This window comes from Acanthopagrus latus, chromosome 4 (genome assembly GCF_904848185.1).
Source record: "Acanthopagrus latus isolate v.2019 chromosome 4, fAcaLat1.1, whole genome shotgun sequence".
NCBI lineage: Eukaryota > Metazoa > Chordata > Actinopteri > Spariformes > Sparidae > Acanthopagrus > Acanthopagrus latus.
Window position 1 is genome coordinate 34,439,619 of NC_051042.1, and position 21,726 is coordinate 34,461,344.

A 21,726-nucleotide genomic window follows, 5' to 3' on the forward strand; every position below is an offset into this window, starting at 1 on the left:
TTTTTCCCTGTAAACTTCTCAGTCAACCCTCACTGCAGACCGACTGTGAACCTCCCTGAGAGAAAGCGCTGTCGGCAGGAAGTGTTTTAATGCTCGCTAACGACTAGCCGCGGCTTGTGTTTGTGCTCTGATCTGCCCCCCAACACGCACCACAGTTTACTGTCCGGCGTCGTGAAAGTAATGTTGGTGTTTCTGCTGCCGGGCTGTTTATGTGGTGCTGACAGTGGTGTCATTGTGAGCTGCAGTATGTCGGGGGGTGGAGGTGGCCGTGTCGACGCCTACACACTGACTCAAACCGCACATTCCTCACAACACAGCAGACAGAAACCATGGAGACAACAGCCCGTCAGAGATAACGCTCCTCTCTCCGCCTTCCCCTCTCGCAAACTGAAACCTGCTGACCTCAGCGGCTGAGAGCGTCTTCAGTGTCTTTGGTCGGAGCTCCTCTTGTTAGTGAAGCTTCCTCAGGCGAGATATTAAATCCCAGCAGATGCTCTGACCTCCGATGTGAAGCAGAGTCTGCTGAAGTCATTTATTAGAACAAAGAAGCAACAAACACTTCTTATCTTCAGCTCGGTCCTTGCAGACTGTGTGCTGTCGGCAGAAAGTCAAACCTGGAAACTGAAACGTTTCTAACACGCTGGACGAGTTTCAGTCTTTTCCTCAGCAAACACTTTCTGATGAGGTTCAGATCCGTCCTGCTGACGGACGGTTTTCTTTACAAGCTCTTTACATTTCATTTAGATTTGCTGAATTTATTCACAACACGTTTCAGTGTTTTTCCAGTGCTGTATAGAGAAAGTGAATCATCAAGAATCACCAGCAGAGAAACTGCTTCAAGTTGGAAACATATTAATATATTTTGTTTGTATTTCTACTAGCAGTAGTGTCGTACTGCAGGGAGCCGATGAGTTTTTAGTAGATTCATGAACTTTATGTTGGATGCACAAACGTTTGAGCTCCGTGTTGTCGACCTGGACACGTTCGCTCTGTTCAGACTTCCTCTGTGCGTCACTGTCCCGTTGAGCAAACGATGAAAGAACTCATCAAGGCGACCAGAAGAAAACGCTTTAAGGAACGAAGACAAAAGAGGTGGAGGGAAAACGTGATGATGGAGCGGATCTGTATGAAAGACTGTGAGCACTGGTCGGGCGTTTGAAAGGGCGATCCGTCAGGAGAAGGGAGAGTGTGTGAAAGAAGGAGCTAAAAATAGTCGAGTGTCTCTGAAGGCATCACGCAGGGAGCAGAGGAATCACCTCTGCAGCCTCCGGCAGAGTGTGTGTGTGTGTGTGTGTGTGTGTGTGTGTGTGTGTTCTGCCTCCAAAGTATCTGTACAGTATTGTTTTGTTATTCTATTAATATTTGATATTGCACAGTAATAAATCTTGTTGTATTTGATGCTTCTCAGGATACTTTGATATATCGGGATATAAACAGCTGATATTATTTCAGGGCCGTGCTGCTCGACCCGACGTGACACCACCGGATATTTTTGATCTCGGGATCATTAACAGCTGTTTGTCACAACTGAACCAGGTGTTGTTAATGAGCTGCCTGATACGTTCAGCTGATTCGTGATGATAAAACCAGGTGTTCTCAGGCGAAACATGCAACCAACAGGACAGGAGCATAACAAGGCGTTGTGACGAGAGAGAAACAGGAAATTGCACCTAAAGAAAGAAGACGTTTGCAGAAACTGTCCATCGTTGTGGTGATTGTGTTGAAGAAATGTTGATCAGTGTAGAAAAACAGAAACAATAGAAAAACAGTATTCAGGCTGATTAATTGATGATAGAAATGGTTGATATTGAGTTTAACAGTTGACAACTAATCGATTGATGGATTGGTCTTTGCCTCTCTCGGGTCGTCCACTGTGTCACAGATCTGTGCAGCTCCTGTACATGAGGCGTGAAGCATGAAGCTGACTCAGGGTCAGTTCAGGTCTGAATACTCTCCTCATCCTCCCTCAGAGCCTCAGAGCAGGTCTGATCCGCTGTGCCGGCACCGGGCCAGAGTCTCCCTGAGCTCCATTACTGCTGCTGGGTGTGTGTGTGTGTGTGTGTGTGTGTGTGTGTGTGTGTGTGTGTGTGTGTGTGTGTGTGTGTGTGTGTGTGTGTGTGTGTGTGTGTGTGTGTGTGTACATGCATGCTTAAGTGAGTTCATATCGATTGACACTTCTTTGTCAGCGCTGTGAGATTTTTAGGTGTCGACTGAACACGTTGTGGTGCCGCCAGCGTGGTTGAGTGTGTGCGTGTGTGTGTGTGTGTGTGTGTGTGTGTGTGTGTGTGTATAGAGACAGAGGGCTGTTGATAGTCAGTTCATTGTCATTGACACCATGTTGGGTGCAGTGACACTCGAGCAGCTGTTGGACTAAACAGGTCTGTGTCCTTGGGGAGCTGCAGAGTGTAAACACACACACACACACACACACACACACACACACACACACACACACACACACACACACACACACATTGCTGGAACAGAACAGTGACTGAACACACACCAACATATTTGTAATAATGTTAATATCTGTGCAGCCACAGTTGGAAGATCTGATCGTAGATCTGTTGTTTTGTAGCTTCAGTACTTCTGATGCTGTTGAATGTTGATATTGTACCAAAGTATTGAGTAGTTTTTTTTTTTTAAGGACTTACTAAATAAAAATGGAATTTAGATTCTGCCTGATGTAATAAAGTAGCTGTGTTCTAATAAAGCAGAACTGTTGACATTCATCACAGACAGCTGAGTATTCGGATCATTAATGAATCGTGAAGCTGGTGAAAAGTTAAAGGTGTCTGTATGTGCAGGATCTCTCTGAAATGTGCCTTTGTACTTTAAATCATTACAGTGGAGAATCTCATTTACCTGCTAAACAGCTGCTGTGCTGGGTTCGAGTGTTTTCAGTGTCGTAGATGATTTTTGAACGTTGGCTTCATCACGTCTTCGGTGAAACCTTCACAGTAAACCTAGATTGCAGCTTTCTGTGCCTGTAATGTTTCAGCACCGTTTCACTGCCTTTAATAAATCATCTGTGAGTTTCAGAGAGCGCTGAGACCGCCTGCCAGCCGCTGATACCTTCAGGAAAACGTCAAATTACTTCAGGGACTGTGGCAGACACATTGAAAGCTTATTGTTGGAAATCCTCCGACCGAAGAGCAGAGGTGTGGCTGGATGGAGCTGCTTTCTCAGGCTGAATTTCTCATCTGTTACGGGTTGAGGTTCAGGCGTGCGTCTCATTTTAAATACATTTTGTTAATACAGTCCTGCAGAATTCAAAAGAAGTCTGAGCGCTGACACCAGCTGGGAGTCTCTCTCTGCTGCTGCACGCCTGCGACATTAAGGGGAAGCTCTCGCGCTGGTGCATTGAGGGATTATGTGGAGTAAACGCACAACGTTACAGTCGTACACATCTATAAATACACAAACATACGTGGAGGCGTCGTGCTTCAGGTGTGTGTCGCTTTTAATTCATTCACATCAGCTGAACACACACGGGGAGAATTTCCAAATTCTTTAAGATGAAAGTATGGATCCCTCCTCCTCCTCCTTCACTCTCATGTCACCTCACAGCCAATCAGAGCGCGGCGGCTGGCAGACAGGCAGTCGTCTTGTATTTGGGTCACAACAGCAGGATGCCAACTCAGCTAACTGAGCCACACAGCGGCTCGTGGAGACGCTGGCACCAAACTGCTCATTGAGTCAAACACGTCCACACGCTGCGAGGAAACTGGGAGGTTTTCCTCCGACGTGTGGTGATGAAGAAAGACGACGGCGGGAGCTGAACCTTAAAGAATCCTGTCAGTCCCTCAGATCCATCAGAGAGCCAGAGGAACATAAAAACAAATTCTCCACCAACAATCAGAAAAAAAGAAGGCTCGAGACACTTGGAGGGCTGAATGTGCCGTCTGAGCTGGTTCAGATGAAAATGAGCATAAACCCAAAAACTTTGTTCACCTAATAACAGTCAGCAGCTGTTTAGTGTTCTGGACACAGTCGAGGTTACACACACAAAACTTCCACACTGAGTCTGACTGTTAATTATAATGTTTGTCCTTAAAATTCATTATACTCAACAGAAAAAAGTTCATCCAGTCCTGAAAACAAGACGAGAGCGAGGAGAGTTTAACCTGCTGAATTATCTTTGCTTTTTAATTCGATAATATACATTAATTTAAAAAAATGTGCTGCTTTGACTCTCATCAGGTGAAGAGGCAGAAAAATCTAAATCTACTTAAAAAAGATTTCAAAAATATATATTATATATTCCATCACTGTGCACCTGACCGACACCGCAGGTCCAGGATAACAGAACTGATCCTCTCTGAGTGAACACAGTGAGACCTGAAGCTTCACCTGAGATGGATTTCACAGCAAACCTCCTGAAAGTTTATGGATAAAACACAAAAAATCATAGCTATATTTATATTCAAATCAGTACATTTAAAACATACTCTGCAATAACCAATAACGCACATTTGTACTTATTTAAACTACACTTTCTAACGAAGCGTTCAGGGAGGTGGAGGTCGCTCCTGTGTCGCAGCTACATTAGTAATCGCTGCACTTTTCAGGGCTCATTAACGGGCGCGGCTGACAGGCGAGTCGAGTCAGGTCGGAGTCATGTTGGAAATTAATTTGTGGAGGAAGTGTTGAGTTACCGGTGTGTGATAGAGAGAGCAGCAGAGAGAGAGAGAGAGAGAGAGAGGAAGCAGAGCTCTCAGGAGAAGGTGACAAAGAAGTCAGACGCTAATTATGAAGCTCGGCTGCAGGCGGTGAAAGTTTTGCTGCAGGGGAGAATGTTTCTGCAGACACTGGAGCTACATGTGAGCTGATGGCATGGATTCATGTTTAATAAGTTCAAATGTGCACGTAGAAGTTGTTCTGCTCAGCGTTATTATGAAGTGAACCGTTCTGCCTCTCATCTGATCTCCGGTGCAGTTATTACCTCGTCTCTGTCAGTCTGAGCACCTCTGATATCTGGTGGACAGACTCCCCGGAGGTGGAGGAGCAACTGATCTCGTTGGTGCTGCAGTTCTGAAATCTTTCTCTTCAGACGGTTATTGTTTGTTTTCAGCTGGACCTGTGACACTAATAGAAACAGAGACTTGATACTGGATCCCGGGGCGACGTTTCCAGGGTCAAGAACTCAATTTAACTTGAAAGTGAATCGACAGAAGCGGTGTGAGTGTTGGGGTGCGACAGCCAGTCGCAGATATTTGTGAGGTTTCAGCTGCGTTTCTTCTCACTGAGGATTTTCCTTTTAACGGAAAGTAATTCAATATAAATATAAAAGACTAGCGATGAGTGAGTAGTTCACAAAGATCATCTGGGAGGATGATATTGTGGAGATAAAAACAAACAGGATGTGAGATGGCAGAACATTTCTTATCACTGAAAATGTAATAGATAACAAACCAAACTGTACACAGTCAGAACCGAGTGTCACTTCTCGACTGAGGATCATGCAGGTACCACGAAGCAATCAGTGAGAGGAAGACGTAAGATGTAAGATTCACAGGCGTATAGTTTTATAATTAGTTGGCTAATCTTGAAACGTCCCGTAGAGGAAGCTCAGCCCTCCTCCTCCTCTTCACTCGTCTCAGGTCCGTGGTCGTTGACCGGAGCACAGAAGCATCAGGACAGAAAAAAGAGACAAAACTGAATTTCACTGTGGCAGTTATTATTGCAGCAGAGGATTATCATCAGTGGTAATTGAAATGTAATTGGCTGTCAGTGCGGTGGAGTTGGCGCTGGAAATAATAAAGCCCGCTGGTCCAAACTGGACGGAGAATTATTCCCAGAGATTCACGTCGGAGCTGTAATGAAAACGAGAATTCAAACGTATGGAGAAACGGCCGGTCCAGCGTCAGCAAACGAACTCCGCCGAGGGAGGTTTGAAAGACTGAAATTGAAAATCACCAACTCATTAGTGCTGCTGAATTCAAAGAGGCGCCATGCTGAGCAGAGGAGGAGTCCACCTGACTGTGGAGGGAAGGCTTCCACCCGCGATTCAAACAGGCAGCCAGGCCAGTTTCTCCCCCCACGTCTTCTTTTTCATTAACCAGTCTGGTGTTAGCAGTAATCTTTGTTCCTCATCACACTGTCGGAGCACCAGGTGAAGGCCACACATTGTTTTATCCATAAACTCATAAATATCTGAAGGACAGAGAAGCTTCAGATCAGCTCCCAGTGTCGTAATAAGTTGTCTGACAGTTTATCAGACAGGGTGTTTAGTTTATTTGCATTACTCGTGTGATGTTTAGCTCATGAGCGTCACGTCACAGAGGATGATAAAGATCGTTTCCCCGTCAGCTCCACGCAGCATGAACCCCCGACAGTGGAGGTCTGATCCCCCCGACCCTCCACACATCTTGTGCTCGAGCTACATTTTGCACGTCGAACATCCTGCAACAGATCGAGACAACAAAATCTGAGTCTTTTAAAAAACATAGCAGGTTATTTTTTTCACACGTTTCAGCTAATTTACAGAAATTCGGGAAACAGCTGCTTTTCATTTGTTTCAATCTTAGAAGAAAATGTTGAAGTAGATTTTTAAACCAGCAGCTGGCGGAGGGACTTGGAGAAAAGGCTTAATAACTGCTGCAGCGTGTTCGAGTGCTTCCTCCAAACTGGATGTGAATTGAGCAGCCAGATGTTGTTAACACGCCGTCTAGAATTAATTTACTGACGGCTGGTAACAATACGCAGACCACCTGAGATCCGTGTTGGACAGCTGGACGCTGAGCGAGGCGCTCGACCTCTGAGATCCGTGTTCCTCCTCCATGTGAACAGCGAGCAGATGAAAGCCTTCCTCAGATTTTACAGCCTCGTTCTTCAGTGTTTCTCTGTGAGATGTAAGTCGACTCATCCTCAGAGTAAAAAGCACAAGACGAGTAGGTTCTGCTGTAATAAGTTTGGAGCGGGTTGCGTCATCGGATTGGGAGTTTGGCTCTACCTCTTGGCATCAACACCACTTTTCAGTATTGTCAGAAGCATCTCTCCTCCTCCTCCTCCTCCTCCTCCTCCTCCTCTTCTTTCCTCTCCTTTCATCATGAATCTCCCTTTTTCCTCATTTTTTTTCTTCTTCTTCTCATCCTACTCAGATTTGGATCTTTCCCCTCCTCTCTCTCCCTCTCTCTCTCTCTCTCCAGTGGGTTAATTACTGTGTTGCTGCTTCCCCCTCAATCCTGCGAGTTACATAAAGCTGAACTCATTAAAGTGAAGAGCTGAAAGTTTTGCCATTCTCTTATCATGACAAGATTTCCTTCTGATGGCACGTTGGCAGCGCGGCAGACTCGTTAAACTGGCCTGAGAGCTGTCGAAAGACTTTACAGAGCTCGCTGTCACGGCGGCGTCCTCCACTGAAGTCTGTGTGTGGCGAGCTGGGATGAGCAGTCGGCCGTGATTGGCTATCGGGGAGTATATAGAGTGAATGTATGTCTGATGGACTGACGGTCTGAATTAACAGTTAAGTGCCTTCATGTTTAAGTGATTAAGGCTGATGAGGCAGAAGTAGTTCTCTCTCTGGAGTCGGACTGAACGATTGTGATTCATCACCTCAGCCGCAGCTGTAGTTCAGCGGGTAGAGCAGGACGGAAGGTTGCTGGTTCAAATCCCAGCTCCAGACTGAGCTGAGCTGCATGTCGAAGTGTCTTTGAGCAAGACACTGATGTGACACTTCAGTCAGAATCATGTGTTGTGGTGAAAACACGGTTCCTCCCAGTCATTTGGATGAGAACAGTGAGGCTGCAGACGGCAGCTAACTTCTGTGAAAGAGTTTAAACAGACTGGACAGATCAGACCGGCAGCACACAGAGTGCAGCTCAGACTGTTTCCTCTCTGGATGTGGACGCTCACTGCAGGACCGGTGTGTTACATTACAGGATTAAAGCCTTTTCACACCAAGCACACATTTTCTTGGGGTGTCATTAACGTATGCACGCCGCTGCAGGGCATTCATGAAGGGAAAAGATGCGTCTGGCTAATGAAATCCTGTGTTTCAGCTGATGTTGAGGTCAAAATGAGAGAAAAACTGATCAGTTTGGTCTCACAGCATCCAACACTGTGTGACAAACACCAGAACACTTCACGCCGTCCGCCATCACATGACGTCAACTCGGCAACTCGCGTACCAGAATTTTCTCCGACGTTCAGAGTTATTAAATGTCCCAGTTGGATAAACGCTGACATGATCATTCGGACAACACTTGAACACGTAGGTGAGTCCACAGTGAGGTGACTAGGTTGCATTGTGGGTAACTTCATACTACTTTTTTTCACATATTCATTTGAACTCCGCACGACCCAGAAAGTTCTGCACGACCGTGAGATTTACCAAAGTGGATTTTCATGAATCTCATCTGTACGTTCAGTTTGCAGCCTTCAGAACTTTTCACTGCTGGTACTTATTGACTTACACTTAAAAGTAACATGTCAGTGATTTAGTTTTACACTCAGGGGACTTTACAGAGCCAGATTTAAAGAAACTTATATCTTCTTGAAGATAGTTTTGTGAAGACTTCCAGCGCTTCTCGCTGGTTGTTTTACAGTAAGTAGGACACGCGGGATGTTTTCTGTCGCCTCACATGTTACAAATGGATGAAGCGTGTCGACTCAGGCGGCGAGAGAGAAAATAATCTGTGATATTTTCACGATGTGTCTTTGTGCTGCAGTTTGTGTTGATTGTCGATATCATCCAGCATCGCTGCCTCCCCTGATCCGAGCCGAGCGCCTCACGAAGCCTTTTCACTCTCGCTCTTCCTCTCCCTCTCGAGGCTTGACCCGCTTTCTTGGCCTCCCTCGTCTTCCTCTCCTCCCCCTCTCTCTCCACGCTGACGGAGGGGAAAATAAGGAGGAGCTGATTACCTCATTAATGGAAAAAGAGAGCTTTGTTAGGATGTGGAAAGAGACGGAGGGGGGGAATCACTTTCAATATATTTGACGGGAATCATATCGTCAGGGGAGCAGGAGGGGGAGGAGGAGGGAGGAGGGAGGAGGAGGAGGAGGGAGGAGGGAGGAGGAGGGGGAGGGAGACGGTGGAGGAGGGGAGGCTAACCTTGACACAGATCTCCTCCGTTTCTCTGGATGTACAGTGTGTTCACAGCAAACACAGAGTGAGTTTACAGTAGCTGAAACACAAACAGTCAGGAGGTGATTGGATGCCAGAGCCGAGTGTCTCCATCATCTGTTGCCTGGTAGATTTCTGCTCTGAGAGCTAACCATTGGTCTCCTCTTCTCTGCTCTCTCCTCATGCTCTCCGCTGATTGGACGGCCGCCTCCTGTCCCCAACGTGCTGATCTGAAAACAGGTAAGCACATTCGAAGTCTTCTGTGGCTGTTCGTCTGCAATAAGCAACTTCAGTTTCTCATACGATCAGCAGTAACAATCATCAGGTCTGTCCACTCAGCTGATCAGTGACAGGGAGGATGTTGGAGTGTTTAGTGAACTGCAGCTTCATGTTCGTGTTAAAGTTTGAGGCTCAAGAGTCCCAGAGTGTCCTGGTGCTGTTCTGTGTCTGTTTGGGTCGACACAGTTTAGGATCAGGTGTGATCACCTTTATTCATGCTGGTCAGTGGAGGGCGATATGCTGCTGCCCAACCTCTCCCCACATGAAGAAGAATCACTGAATAACACTAATAAGAGTATTAAGAAATTATGTTCTACAGTTAGTAAGTAAAATTAAAAATTAAAAATGTTGCTCAAAGTTTGTGATAGATGACGTTTTTCTTTCCCGAAGCATAAAAACCTTTTGGTAAAAGTTGTACATGCACTTCGCTCCCTGAGTGTAAATCCTCAAAACTTGTGTTTATCTGAGTTCCAGTCACCGGTGGCCACTCACAGTATGGCAGTGAAATATTCCCCCGTGGCACAAAAAGCATTTTCTCCACAGAAACGTCTGTAAATCTGTTGACAGGACACCAAGAACTGTAAACCAGCTCCATCATGATTCCACTTTAACCCCCTCTGGTTGGTAGCAGTGTGCACGGTGGGTTTGTGTTGGTTGAAGCTTTTTCTCTCACATGTTGTATTTGGAGCAGAAACAGCTCTGATTATTCGAACGTGCCTCTGGCCACAAACCACGCGTTGTTTTTCCTCACCTCGGACCTTCCTGCTCATTTACTGCACATATCAATGAAAAGAGACGCCTTGAAAAGGATTATTAAAAAAGAAAAATCCAATATTTCTTCACTGATCTGGAACCGCGAGCAGGACGGCCGAGCGGCCCGCGATGCTTAATTCATGGTATGAAATCAATGTTGAGGCTCGTTTCAGTCTGTGTGATCTCATTAGCCTCAGCGGGCAGCAGCCACGTTGAGAGCATCTCCGTGTTCCTCTCAGCTGCGTTGTAAACCGGCGGCGGCGGTTAATCGATGCTACAGAGCGACGGGGCGACTCGGCTCACATGATTGGTTGGAACAAAGGAGCGTGGCTTCAAATGACTGACAGCAAGGTGTGCAATTACAAGGCAGAAGTGAAGACTGATCGATATCTTCTTGGTTAATATGAGGGGAGGAAGATGAACACGTATCGACTGTGAGCGTCAACATTAGTTTAGAGTTTGAGTCTTCTGCTCGGCCCTCTGTGTTTGCTGTATACTGTGTTTGGTGTCTCTGTAATAAGATGTAAATAGGCCAGAGCTCAGTTCTGGAGGCTGGCAGGTCTGATTCGAATGTGAGCAGCAGCGGGCTCATCAAGCTACAGATGGCTCGCTGACAGCCGGGAAACTCCATCAGAGCCCCGCAGAGCTCCACACAGCTCCTCTCCTCTCTCAGTGCTGAAGTGTGAATGTGTTGAAATGTTCTCCAACATTAAAAAAGAGTCTCCTGGATCATCTAACGATACTACAGGTTTATGTTGTGACCATTAGTTTAGAAAATGTCCAAATCCAGATTCTTCTACGACTGCTCTGTGTCTCCGTCGTCTCGTTACATTAGAGAACTTTATTTTGTCTTTTAGTACTTTTGGTTTATTACTGTAAACTCGTAACTTCGCTGTGGGGAAGCGAAACCTCCGACTCTCTTTGTGTTTATCGCTCAACATTCAACCGCGAGCTGATGAGTGACAACAGGTCGGTGTTAGCTCCACTCCCCACATTACTTTACTAGCTTCACTGTTAGAGACCATCCACATGGAGACGCTTTGGTCGCTCGTCCTCATGGATCCTGTAAACACACTTTTTTGAAACCTGGTTTCAAAGTTGAAAAAGTCTAAAACTCTTTAGCCCTTTTGTTCTCGTGTGGACAGTGAATCTGCATACTTTGTGTATCGATGACGCCATCATCGCCCGTCCACCTCCACCTTCGATCTCTGAACCCCACGACGTCTCATAACAACAGCAACAGTGGCGGACTACATGCTTGTGCTGGTGCTGCAGAAGATATTGAGCCTATCAGGGTTACTAGGACAAAATATTCTGCTCCTCTGCTGCTACACTGAGCAATAAAGGATGATGGACACCGACTAGCCATCTTCATCTCTTCTTGTTGAGTTCGGTTTCTCCTCCTACTGTCTGTTTACAGCACACAAGCTTTATGCACATGCTCGGTCTTTGGTACGTGTGAGCACGGCCTTAGAAGACGGGTGAGTCATTAACATAAGAATACCCTCTGCTCCACTGAGCTCATGTGGACGAACTGTTAAACCAAAGCTGTGATGAAGTGTATGACACAGACGGACATGTATTGACTGGCCGGGTCTCACATTTTACCATTTTCATCTTCTCTGCAGACGACCTGAAGCCACATGCCCTCTTTTACTGCCCTTTGTTCAAAGAAAATTGTGAAGTGTGGTGTTTCATATTCTTTGATGTCGCCTCCAGCTGCTGGATGAAGCTCAGACAAGTCAGATTAAATCAGTAAACTGATATTCGACTGTGTGTCAGCGAGCTACACATCCCGAGAGTGAAAATTCCCCACGACCAACTCATCGTGAGTGTTTTTAACTTTTGTCGTCTCATCCCCAGTTTGTACCGATGGTGCAATCAGAGACGTTTCATGTCCATTGAAGTCTTGAAATGCTCCAACAGTCTGTTATCTAACTTCGTCTGTGAGAAAACGAACGTCAACTTTTGAACCTCGTACCCTCGGGTGCAGTGAGACATTTGGTGGTGTTTGCAGAACTGCAGCGGTGGGTTCAGACTCGGGGCACACGTTCTCCGGCTGAACTGCACTTGAACTTTGGTTTGGTTTCAAGTGTCACACACAAGCTGGCTTTCTGGAGTTTCTTCTTTTTCTTTTTCCTCTCGTCTGTCTGTGTCTTCACCATCATGTGGTAGTCAGCTGCTCAAACAGTCACGTTTGGAGGCCTGTTGAGTTTGTCGGAGGATTCCTCGGCTGCTGTAGTGGATCAGACGACTTGGAAATCCTTGATCAACAAAACCGTCGTTACTGTTGTTGTTGTTCATGCTAACAGCTTCCTGTTTAAACGTTATACAATCCCCTCCGCTGTGAAGTGAGAAGAGATGAGATCTAAAAATGTTTCAGCTGCAGTGCTCGACCACGCTTCTATTTTTAGCTCAATTAGCTGGAAGTTTACGGCTCTGCCTCCCGTCTAGCTCCAGTTTCCCTCTCAGTTTTCTGTCTCCTTCCAACTCTCCTTCTTCTCAGCCTGAAGCGCTTCACACAGCTGCAGCCTGCTTGTTATCAGCCATATGTAGAGGAGGGATGCCCTTCGCCTGTGTTCACTCTGCTGTCAGAAATCTCTGCCTGAAGTGATGCAGAGACCAGCAGCCTCTTGACTCCTGGCTTCACTGGTCGTTTTCACCACAGTGTGAGTGTGTGTGTGTGTGTGTGTGTGTGTGTGTGTGTGTGTGTGTGTGTGTGTGTGTGTGTGTGTGTGTGGCCCCGAGCGCTGCATGATTGAAAACATTTCCGTGTGCCAACAAACTGAACCAACAGAGAGAAGAAGATAAAAAACCCAGCACGGTGTCTCCGATGTGTTCAGCCGGGCTTTAACCAATTAGTTTGGATTTTAGACTCTTTGTTTTCTTTCGTTCGACTGAACATCTTTATTCATTTTACACCATCCCTACTGTGTTTATTGCCTGATCCCTCAGTTGTTTCTTTCTCTGTCAGACCACTTAAAAGACACCAAATATACTTTAACAAGATCTTTACTGAAGGTGAAGTGAGGTGAAAAGACTGCCAAGCCAGAGACCAGTGTTCAAGACAATGTTTTCAAGTGTGACACCACTGGACAATGTGACCACAGCGAGGCTACGAACACAACTCCTCGGTGTCGTCAGGTACCCGTCCCACATATTGTTGGAAAGCTCAGATTCTTGTTAATCCATTCATGCAAACCCTTTAAAGATGAAACCACATCAGTCAGGTACAAACATGAAGCATCTTTTCTTTCAGTAACGCAACAAACTACAGCAGAAACAGTCTTCTCCCTTGGATAGATATCGATCGATAGCCTCATTATTCAGTGATTGACACCATATTTGACCAGATATGAGCTTCTGTGCTCACCCTGGATTCTACAACAGCCAACATACATGTAGTTTTATGTTCTTCTTGTTTCCACCTAAGCACTTCTCTGATTAGTTTATGTGCACAGAGCTAGTGTGAATAAGGAAATAAAGAACTACAATGAGTTTGTGCTTCTGTTACTTTTGAGGGGTATTTTGAAGGTGACAAAATGGCGTGCCGTGCACCGGGAAATTTAATTAGAAAAACGTGTTCAGTGTTTTGTTTTTCTCTTCACCTCATCTTTTCCAAGCACTAAACAACATAAACAAGAGCACTGCGACAAGAAAAACTTTAAAACATTAAGTTGCAACACAATAGTGGTTTGCAGAAATGTACATTGCCAACCTTTATTCTGAGGATTGAGGTCGGCTGCAAAGCTGCATAAAAAGCTCAGCTGAGAAGCTGACTGAGTTCCCAAAGTCGTGTCACATGAATCTGGAATAGAAATAAATCTCAGTTTATATGTGCATTGAAAGCTGCATGATCTAATGTTTGCATGTAACATTTTGACATCACATATCACCACCGCCTGTGATGTATGTGACACCACATACATCAGATCGTCTCTGAGCGATGTGTGAAATGCGTCAATTGGAAGCAAACGTGACATAAAGAACCGTGTTTGTCACATTTGGTGGGCGGCGGTGGGAGTGTGTGAATACTGAAGGTCGCCAAACAACAGCTGACCTGTCAACATTAATTACCGCTGACTGTCTGTGTCCCGTATCCTCGCTCTGCACGATCTGCTCAGTATTGTCTTTAAGTCGTGTTGTGACGTTCACACAGGAAACAAACACTGACAGTCAATGACACGTTCATCGTCCTTCTCCAGACACTTGTCACATCACTGGAGAAAGTTTTCAGGGAATGTTTCTGGAAACTTCCAGCCCAGTGCTCCCGTCAGAATCAGTCGCTGATGTGTCATGTCTAAGAAACTGGAGTGAAGCAGCTGTCTCCTTCTTTAATAACAGACTACACATTGTCAAGGTACTTCAGTTTTTTACTCCTGCTGGACCAGAAGCATCGTCGTCCTCCGGCTCTGAACGTGTTCATGAAGTGAACAAAACGTTCAACAGACGCTGGACGTCACGTCCTGCAGAGCTGAGAGACTCAGTCGGTGTGTGTGAAGCCAACCAGCGTGACAGACGGGGGAAGTTTGCTTCTGTTGGAGCTTTTTTTTTATGGAAATGAGCCTTTGACAGCCAATCCGATTTGGGCGCTTCCTTTAAAAGTCTTTTCTTTGTGGAATTTGCATGTTTCTCCTCCCAGAGTCAGTGTGGATTTCTCGTGAAAGCTGCAGTTTCTTGCAAGTTTGGTGAGATATAGAAACTCTAAATTACCTTCAGGTGTGAATGTGTGAATGTTGTTTCTCTGGTGAAGAAGCTGAAGTCCTTTTCATTCAGCAGCATTTATTTAATTTGCAAATAGCAGGTTCCTGTGGAGTGGTTTCATTCATACGCAGTGTTTATTTTGCCTGTTTGTGCCTTCCAGCTGGTTCTGTTCAGGAAACTGAAGCACCTGCGGTCAGTCCTTCAACATAATTATCAGCGTATGTGTTCCAGTTAATCAAGAGAACAAAATAAGTCCAAAACACTCAAGTTAGACACAAACGAGGTATTTCTGTCACTCACACAGAAACAGAGCAGGATTTAATGATAAAGTGTTATTTCACAGGGTTGTTGTGTCGTCTGAAGGTGCTTTAACCTTGACCGGATAAACGGACACGGATGTTTTTTTCTGCACAAAGAAAGAAGTTCATGTAGAACATTTGCTGAATTTACACGAAGGTTTATAAAGTTTCTACTAACTCAGTGACTCACTGAATGAAGCAGCCTATAAGGGTGATGTTCTTCACAGCAACAAAGAAGAAGAATATCATAGTTCTGGTGTTCTGCGGGCCGGCCCAGTAGCTCAGGTGGTAGAGCAAGTTTTCCATGTTCTGACGCTTTGCCAACAAGGAAACAAACAACTTCCTGTTTTGATTTAATACTGAATTTACAAGAAGGCTGAATGTGATTTAGAATTTGTCGCAGTTTCTTGTCACTCAACTCTGAAAATTAGGCGGTTTGTTAAAGGGATATTCCGGTGTAACTTTAATCCATGGTCTAACACACTGGCCCCCCCCCCGAGAGATCAAGTTTGCAGACTAGCTTATGTAGTTTTAGCAACCTCAGTAAAGACCGCACGATAACAATACACTGCAGTCTATGTTTCCAACAAAGAAACCGCCATCAAAACGCCACTCAGAGCCACAAACAGCACCAAACTTCAGCAACAGTACAAATAGAGTCCCAGCACATAGTCTGAGGCATCAAACATCTGCTAGCTCTGCCAGATTTCTACTGACAAGAGAACACAGCTCACCACTCTCCTGCAGCAGCGTGCTCGTTGTGGGGAAGCCCTGCGAGTCGATTACTGAGCGCAGTTAGAAATGCTCAGTTCATTCATTTCCCCGTCTGCTCTCAATAATAACTGTTATAAACTGGTAGGTAAGACACATATGAACTTTGATTGCATTACCATGGAGTAATAATCAAACATTTCCATCCTTGAGCTGCAGAACTCCACTGCACTCGGTAATCGACTCGTCAGGCCTCCTCACAACAGGAAGCTGCTGATGGATTAAACTTCTTCTTTCTTCCTCCTTATAGCTCATGGCCTCCTCCTGGCAGCTGTTTCTTTTTCAATTGGAAATGAGAAAAACACTCAATACTACATTACCCATGAGCCTCATCTGGTGTTGCTATGGAGATAACTCCACTCAGAGAGGTTTAATATTCAGAGCAGCTAAAACATCTAAATCAGAACCACAACAAGAAGCCCCGAAGCTGCTTTAATTAACCAAAATTCATGTTTTAGATTCATCCCACCGGTCTGACAGAGCTGCTCAGTGATTGGACGTCTCGTACAGCAATGCTCTCTGGGATTTGTAGTTGATTTACATTATACTTGACTTTTTGTCTTCTCTGTGGGTGGTAAATGTGCAGCTTAGTCACTGAAGAAGCTCAGCTGTGAACGTGGCAGGTTTGAGGAGGACGAGTCTGGAGGTTATTGATCTGATCGAGCGGTGATGAGCAGAATGATTGAGGGGAGAAATCAATGAGCTGTTGTAGCTTCCACTCTGTGTTGGTTTTATTTCTTCTTCTATTCTTTTTATTTTTTTATGTCTTATTTATATATTTTACCAATGACCAGACAAGAACGCGCCCTGACGAAGGTGTTTCATATGTTAAAGCTTTCATGAACTCATTACTGACGAGTTATTCAGTGAGACGAGGCGGAGAGAAACAAACTGGACGGTTCTAGATGTGAAAATGTCACAGATTATTACTGCGGGTCTAGTTTTCAGCTACATAATGATTCTAATAACCGAGAAGCACAGAGAAAAATGTCAGACATAAAGAGCCTTTATGATTCTCCTGCTGGGTTGGATTAAAAACATATAGCGGTTTGTTCAGACACAAGCGCTCACATTTAAGGTGTCGGAGGAGTAATTACGAGAGGGGAAAAACTACAGCAAAGATTATAGGAGCACAAATGTGTTTTTAGTGGAGATGCGTCATTTTTACGGCCCTCGCTGGGCTCATGTAGCTGCAACATACACTTTAAATAGCTTTTGTTCCTCAGAGGAGCTTTGTGGAGGAACATGAATATAATATAACATCAGTCACATCACAGTCGGCCTCTGCTGCGGTTCGTCTTCTGTGGCCAAAGTATTTTCGAACTTGTCAACAGTCACAACAAAAACTACTTCACTCCTTCACAAAGTGTTACAACCTGCACAAGCTTTGATTTTAGAAATACTGAGGTCATAAAGTCCAGCAGGATTTTCACTTTCTGTTTATTAATTTAACTATTGAATTGAATGTGTTTTGGTGTCGTGGGCTGACTGCATTTCATTTTAATTTAGTTTTTTTTTCGTGGTCTGAAAATATTAGAACCGGCCTCAAAGCCAAAGAATTGATTGTGAAGAAATAACAAGAAGAAATAAAATGAATAATGTTAATAGTGTTTTACTCTTTTGAAGCCAACCCATGGAGCAATTTCCTTAGTGGGCTGCTGAGGAAAAGTTAATGATTACCACCTTCTAACCATGAAATCTGCAGACTTGTACAATGAAGTGTTTCCATAAGTGCCTTATTTCTTATAGATTGATTGGTATTGATATGGGAACTAAACATTAAAAAGCGTCACTGAGCAGATCTCCGGCCTCTTTTATTTCCCTCTCAGGTTCTAACTGAACCTCCTCTGTGTGTTTCTGCTCGGTGGGTTTTCTCAGAGGTGGATTCAGCTTCACTGGTCTTCCTTCACACCTGTACGCTGCTTCTCATAACTCACAGAGGTGTGTGTGTGTGTGTGTGTGTGTACCTCAGACACACCTGCACACAGAGCCGTCTTCACAGCTTTCTCCGTCGTGGTAAGCAGCTGTAGTCGTCCTCGAGCTGCTCTGACAACAAGATCAATGAGGCCGAGTGGATGTCGCCCAGGATGCCATTTCCCTTCTAACTGGAGACATAAAAGAGCCCCCAGGCTGCCATATTGGCCCCGAACACCCCCACTGCTGCCGGCTCTGCTTGTTTCTGTGCGAGACCCCGCGGGGAAATCACCTTTCAAATAGTGACACGCTCATCTCCTGTGAAATATATATGCAGCTCCAGGTAATGAAGAGGTGCATATGCGCAGTGGCATTTCCATCGGCGTCTGCAGACCTTCAGTACAAAGTAAAATGCACTCCCTGGTGTCAGAGCTTTGATAGAGACGGATGGAGCCATTGTGGCTGTAATAAGATAAAGGTGTCGCGTGTTGACATTTTTGTTGCGGCGCTCGAGTCGCGTCGGGTGAGTTCTCCAAAGTACACAATAAAAAAAGAGTCGAGAGTCGCAGAATGCAAGTCGATGGTATTTTCATCTTCATGTTTTATGCTCCATCAGCTGACGAACAACATGCAGCCGGGAGAGTTACAGCGAAGGAAAGCAGCTTCCTTTAATGTTATCAGAACTACAGAAGAATATTTTATTTTCAGAAATATTCTTTGTGTTTTAAAATATTTAGTCTTGATTTTTGTTGGATTAATCAGCCGTGTGTCTGATCGAAATGATTTCCTCTCCTGTGTTCATGACTAGTTTCCCATTTTTCATGTGTGAAACTGAGTGAAGAACTATTTTTGTACCCAAGAAAAAAATGTCGTGATGACACTGAGCCGCTCTGCTCACTGATGAAGTTTGAGGATGAGGATGATGAGGTTTAATCATGGCAACAGAATATTTTTTCTTTGTATCCGTTGTCCCGGAGGAAGTCAGGAAACCTTGCACGTGTTGTCATTAATTCAGATCCATAGCTCTACTTCTGATCGCCTCCTCCTGCCGTGAGAATCAAGGTCAAATTAAGAGTTTCTGATCACATCAGAGGATTTTGAACGTTCCTTAACCCTGCAGAGTGAATCAGAAAGACTTTGAATGAATCATCTGATGTTGATGTTCTTCCTGTCTGTGTTTCAGGTCTGGTGAAGCTCGGCATCCACTGCGTCACGTGTCAGAAAGTCGCCATAAAGATTGTCAACAGAGAAAAACTCAGCGAGTCTGTTCTCATGAAGGTAAGACTCTCGTTTGTTGTCAGCGTGTGCGTGTGGTTTATTTCTATTTGTTTGGTAGAAGAACTTTTTCTTCACGGCTGCATGAAAACAGAATGAGACGCAGGTTCAGCTGTGAGTTGTTCCGTCTCCGGCTGCAGCTGACGGAGCAGCTGTTCGGACCGTCTCCTGCTCTTTTGTTATTGCTGTCACCACTTCTGTTCCGTGTCCACCTCCACCTTCCACAAACAGCTGGATGGAGCCAAATCAGGCGGAATGAGTCACATTAACGTGTGTCAGCTGCCACTGAGGATGACTCATGTTCAGCAGTTGATGCTCGTCATGCAGGAAGTGTGTGTGTGTTTCTTCCTTTTGTTCAGCGGGTTTCGCTCTTGATCCTGGAGATTTTGATTCAGTTCGGTTTGGTTTTATTTGTCCTGGTTTTTAAATATCTGTGTCTGACAGTCATTAACTCTTTCCCACGTTTCTAAATATTGATTCTCCTTCAGCTGCTTCCTGATACAAATTGTTCTCGCAAAGTCTCTCTGAAAATATGACAGCAGAGAATAATCTGATAGAAAGCTCATTTCACTCTCTGTCATTACATCTAGAAAGGCGTAATGAGGCTCTGTGTGCTGATTTGACAGCTTCCATCACAACGCTCTGCTTTATCACACACACACACACACACACACACACACACACACACACACACACACACACACACACAGAGTGACTCAATACATGTTTTGTGTATAATTAACAGTGTTAATGTGCTGTCATGTACAGATATTTTGGACAAAACAGACAGATCTTTGTGTGCCCGCTCCGGGCGCTTCAAGTTAAAAATCTCTCGACTCCTCAGAAAGGCTCTGGTGACAGCGTGGCTCTTCTTCTTCTTCCTCTTCCTCTTCTTCTTCCTCATGGCCTCGGCGATAATAATCACCATGTTTTTGTCTCCTCTGCATCACGTCATCACTCTGATGTCCTGATGTCAAATAAAAACACACAGCGGTGCGGTTGTGAAGATATTGTTGTCATAGACACAAGACGCACATGCAGCCTTTTCTTCTTAGTTCTGTGTGTGTGTGTGTGTGTGTGTGTGTGTGTGTGTGTGTGTGTGTGTGTGTGTGTGTGCTTCCATCTTAATGAGTGAGGTGAGTCAGGAACACTCAGACCACCTCTCTCCTCTCTGGCAGCTAACACTGATTGTACTGTGAGCGTACCTGAGCCTGCAGGTGCGTTTGATTGTCTCGTGTCACAACATTTCTTAAATGTTGTCGACACAACTCAAAATTGAATTTCAGAGAGATGTCATAGTCACGTAAAGGTCAGCGTGAGCGTGTTGCTTCTGTAAACTGTTCTGAAGCAGAAAACAAACGGTGAGCTGTGACCAGTGTAGGCTACTTACCTTTCGCCCATGAAGAAAGTCACCAGACTCCCTTGAAAAATTGTGCCGTTTTGTGAGTTGTTGACTTAAAAGAATCTTTTTAAACTTTGTGAAACTCTGTCTCTGGTAAATGTATCAGCATTTAGGCCTTCTCGTTAATTCGGCAAATGTTCTACATGAACATTTTTCTTTCTTTGTGTAAAAACACAGAGTCTGTTTGTCTCAGTGATGTGATATTTGCCCTTAGAGCGATTATATATTATGATATTAAATCAAGGAAAGTCATAGAATAGTTTGGATAAATGATGAACGGTGTCATTTCTCTGGTGGAGCCTTTATGTCACTCTTCTGTGTCACAGTGATTCAAATACCATCAGATTTTTGGGGGGTTTTATCAGTAAATGTGTGTCATGACAACTCAACTCACTGGTGTATTGTTATTTTCTCACCTTCAGTTCCATCTGTTGTGTTTCTGATCAGATGTAGACGGAGCTGATGAAGGTAGCAGATGCTCGTGTTTCGTGTTCGATGCCAGTCTCTCCCTCCTCTGGCTGCCTGTCTGTCTGTCTGGGGGGTTGCCCCGGCAGCTTCCTCTAATCTTTCCTCGCCTCGGTCTTAGTTTAGAGGATGGTGAGGCCCTGTCGTCATGGCAACAGGCAGGGATTGGCTTGAGTTATGGCCTTGTTGTTCTCGCACAATGAAGTCTAACCAGCCACCCAAAAATATATATAAATAAAAAAAAACAACAGAGGGGATTTGGGGGAGCTGCATGTTTAAAACATGACGCTCTGCTCCGCCTGCGTCAGCTGGCATTTTCAGGAGAACTCATTTTGTCCCATTTTGTTTGACATTTTCAGCGTGCGGCAGGTTTTTACTTTTTTCTTTCTTTTATCCTGAACTTTGTACAGCGTCGGATGTTTTCTTTTGAGGTTTTGCATATGAATGTATCCTCTGTTCACAGTACAACACGCATTTACATTTCCCTTGTCCATTGTTACACACGGAGCCCTTTAAAGGAATAACCCAAATCATTTCCATATAAATGCATTTCTTTCTCCCGGAGGGGCTCAGTTTATATACAAGTCTTGAAGCTTTTCTGTTGGCTGCACTAAACTCTCATCGTCCAGAAACACTGAAGGAGACGCGTTTGATGTTTCTGGTTTGCATCAGACAGTTGAGACAGAATAATGGCAGCGTTCGTTGGTGGTTCACACGACTGTTAAGTATCATGTCTGAACCAAAGGTGGAAGAAGCCTGGTGTTGTTTTTTCACCAGAATAAATGTAACATAAC

At 44.8% G+C, this 21,726-nt stretch overlaps 1 protein-coding gene and 1 long non-coding RNA gene across 16 annotated transcripts in view; one reads left to right on the top strand and one right to left on the bottom strand.

The window, feature by feature from the left end:
• LOC119018204 (serine/threonine-protein kinase BRSK2-like) overlaps positions 1 to 21,726 on the top strand; it is a 127,776-nt gene that overhangs the window by 56,386 nt on the left and 49,664 nt on the right. For all 15 annotated transcript variants that reach the window (XM_037095704.1, XM_037095701.1, XM_037095702.1 and 12 more), the window contains exon 2: positions 18,974 to 19,068. In XM_037095704.1, coding sequence (XP_036951599.1) covers positions 18,974 to 19,068 — 95 coding nt within the window. The remainder of the gene's footprint in view (positions 1 to 18,973; positions 19,069 to 21,726) is intronic.
• On the bottom strand, positions 19,781 to 21,062 carry LOC119018210. The gene is made up of 2 exons (XR_005074672.1): positions 20,884 to 21,062; positions 19,781 to 20,032 (listed from the first exon to the last, which is right to left on the bottom strand). It is a non-coding gene; the product is annotated as an uncharacterized LOC119018210 (long non-coding RNA).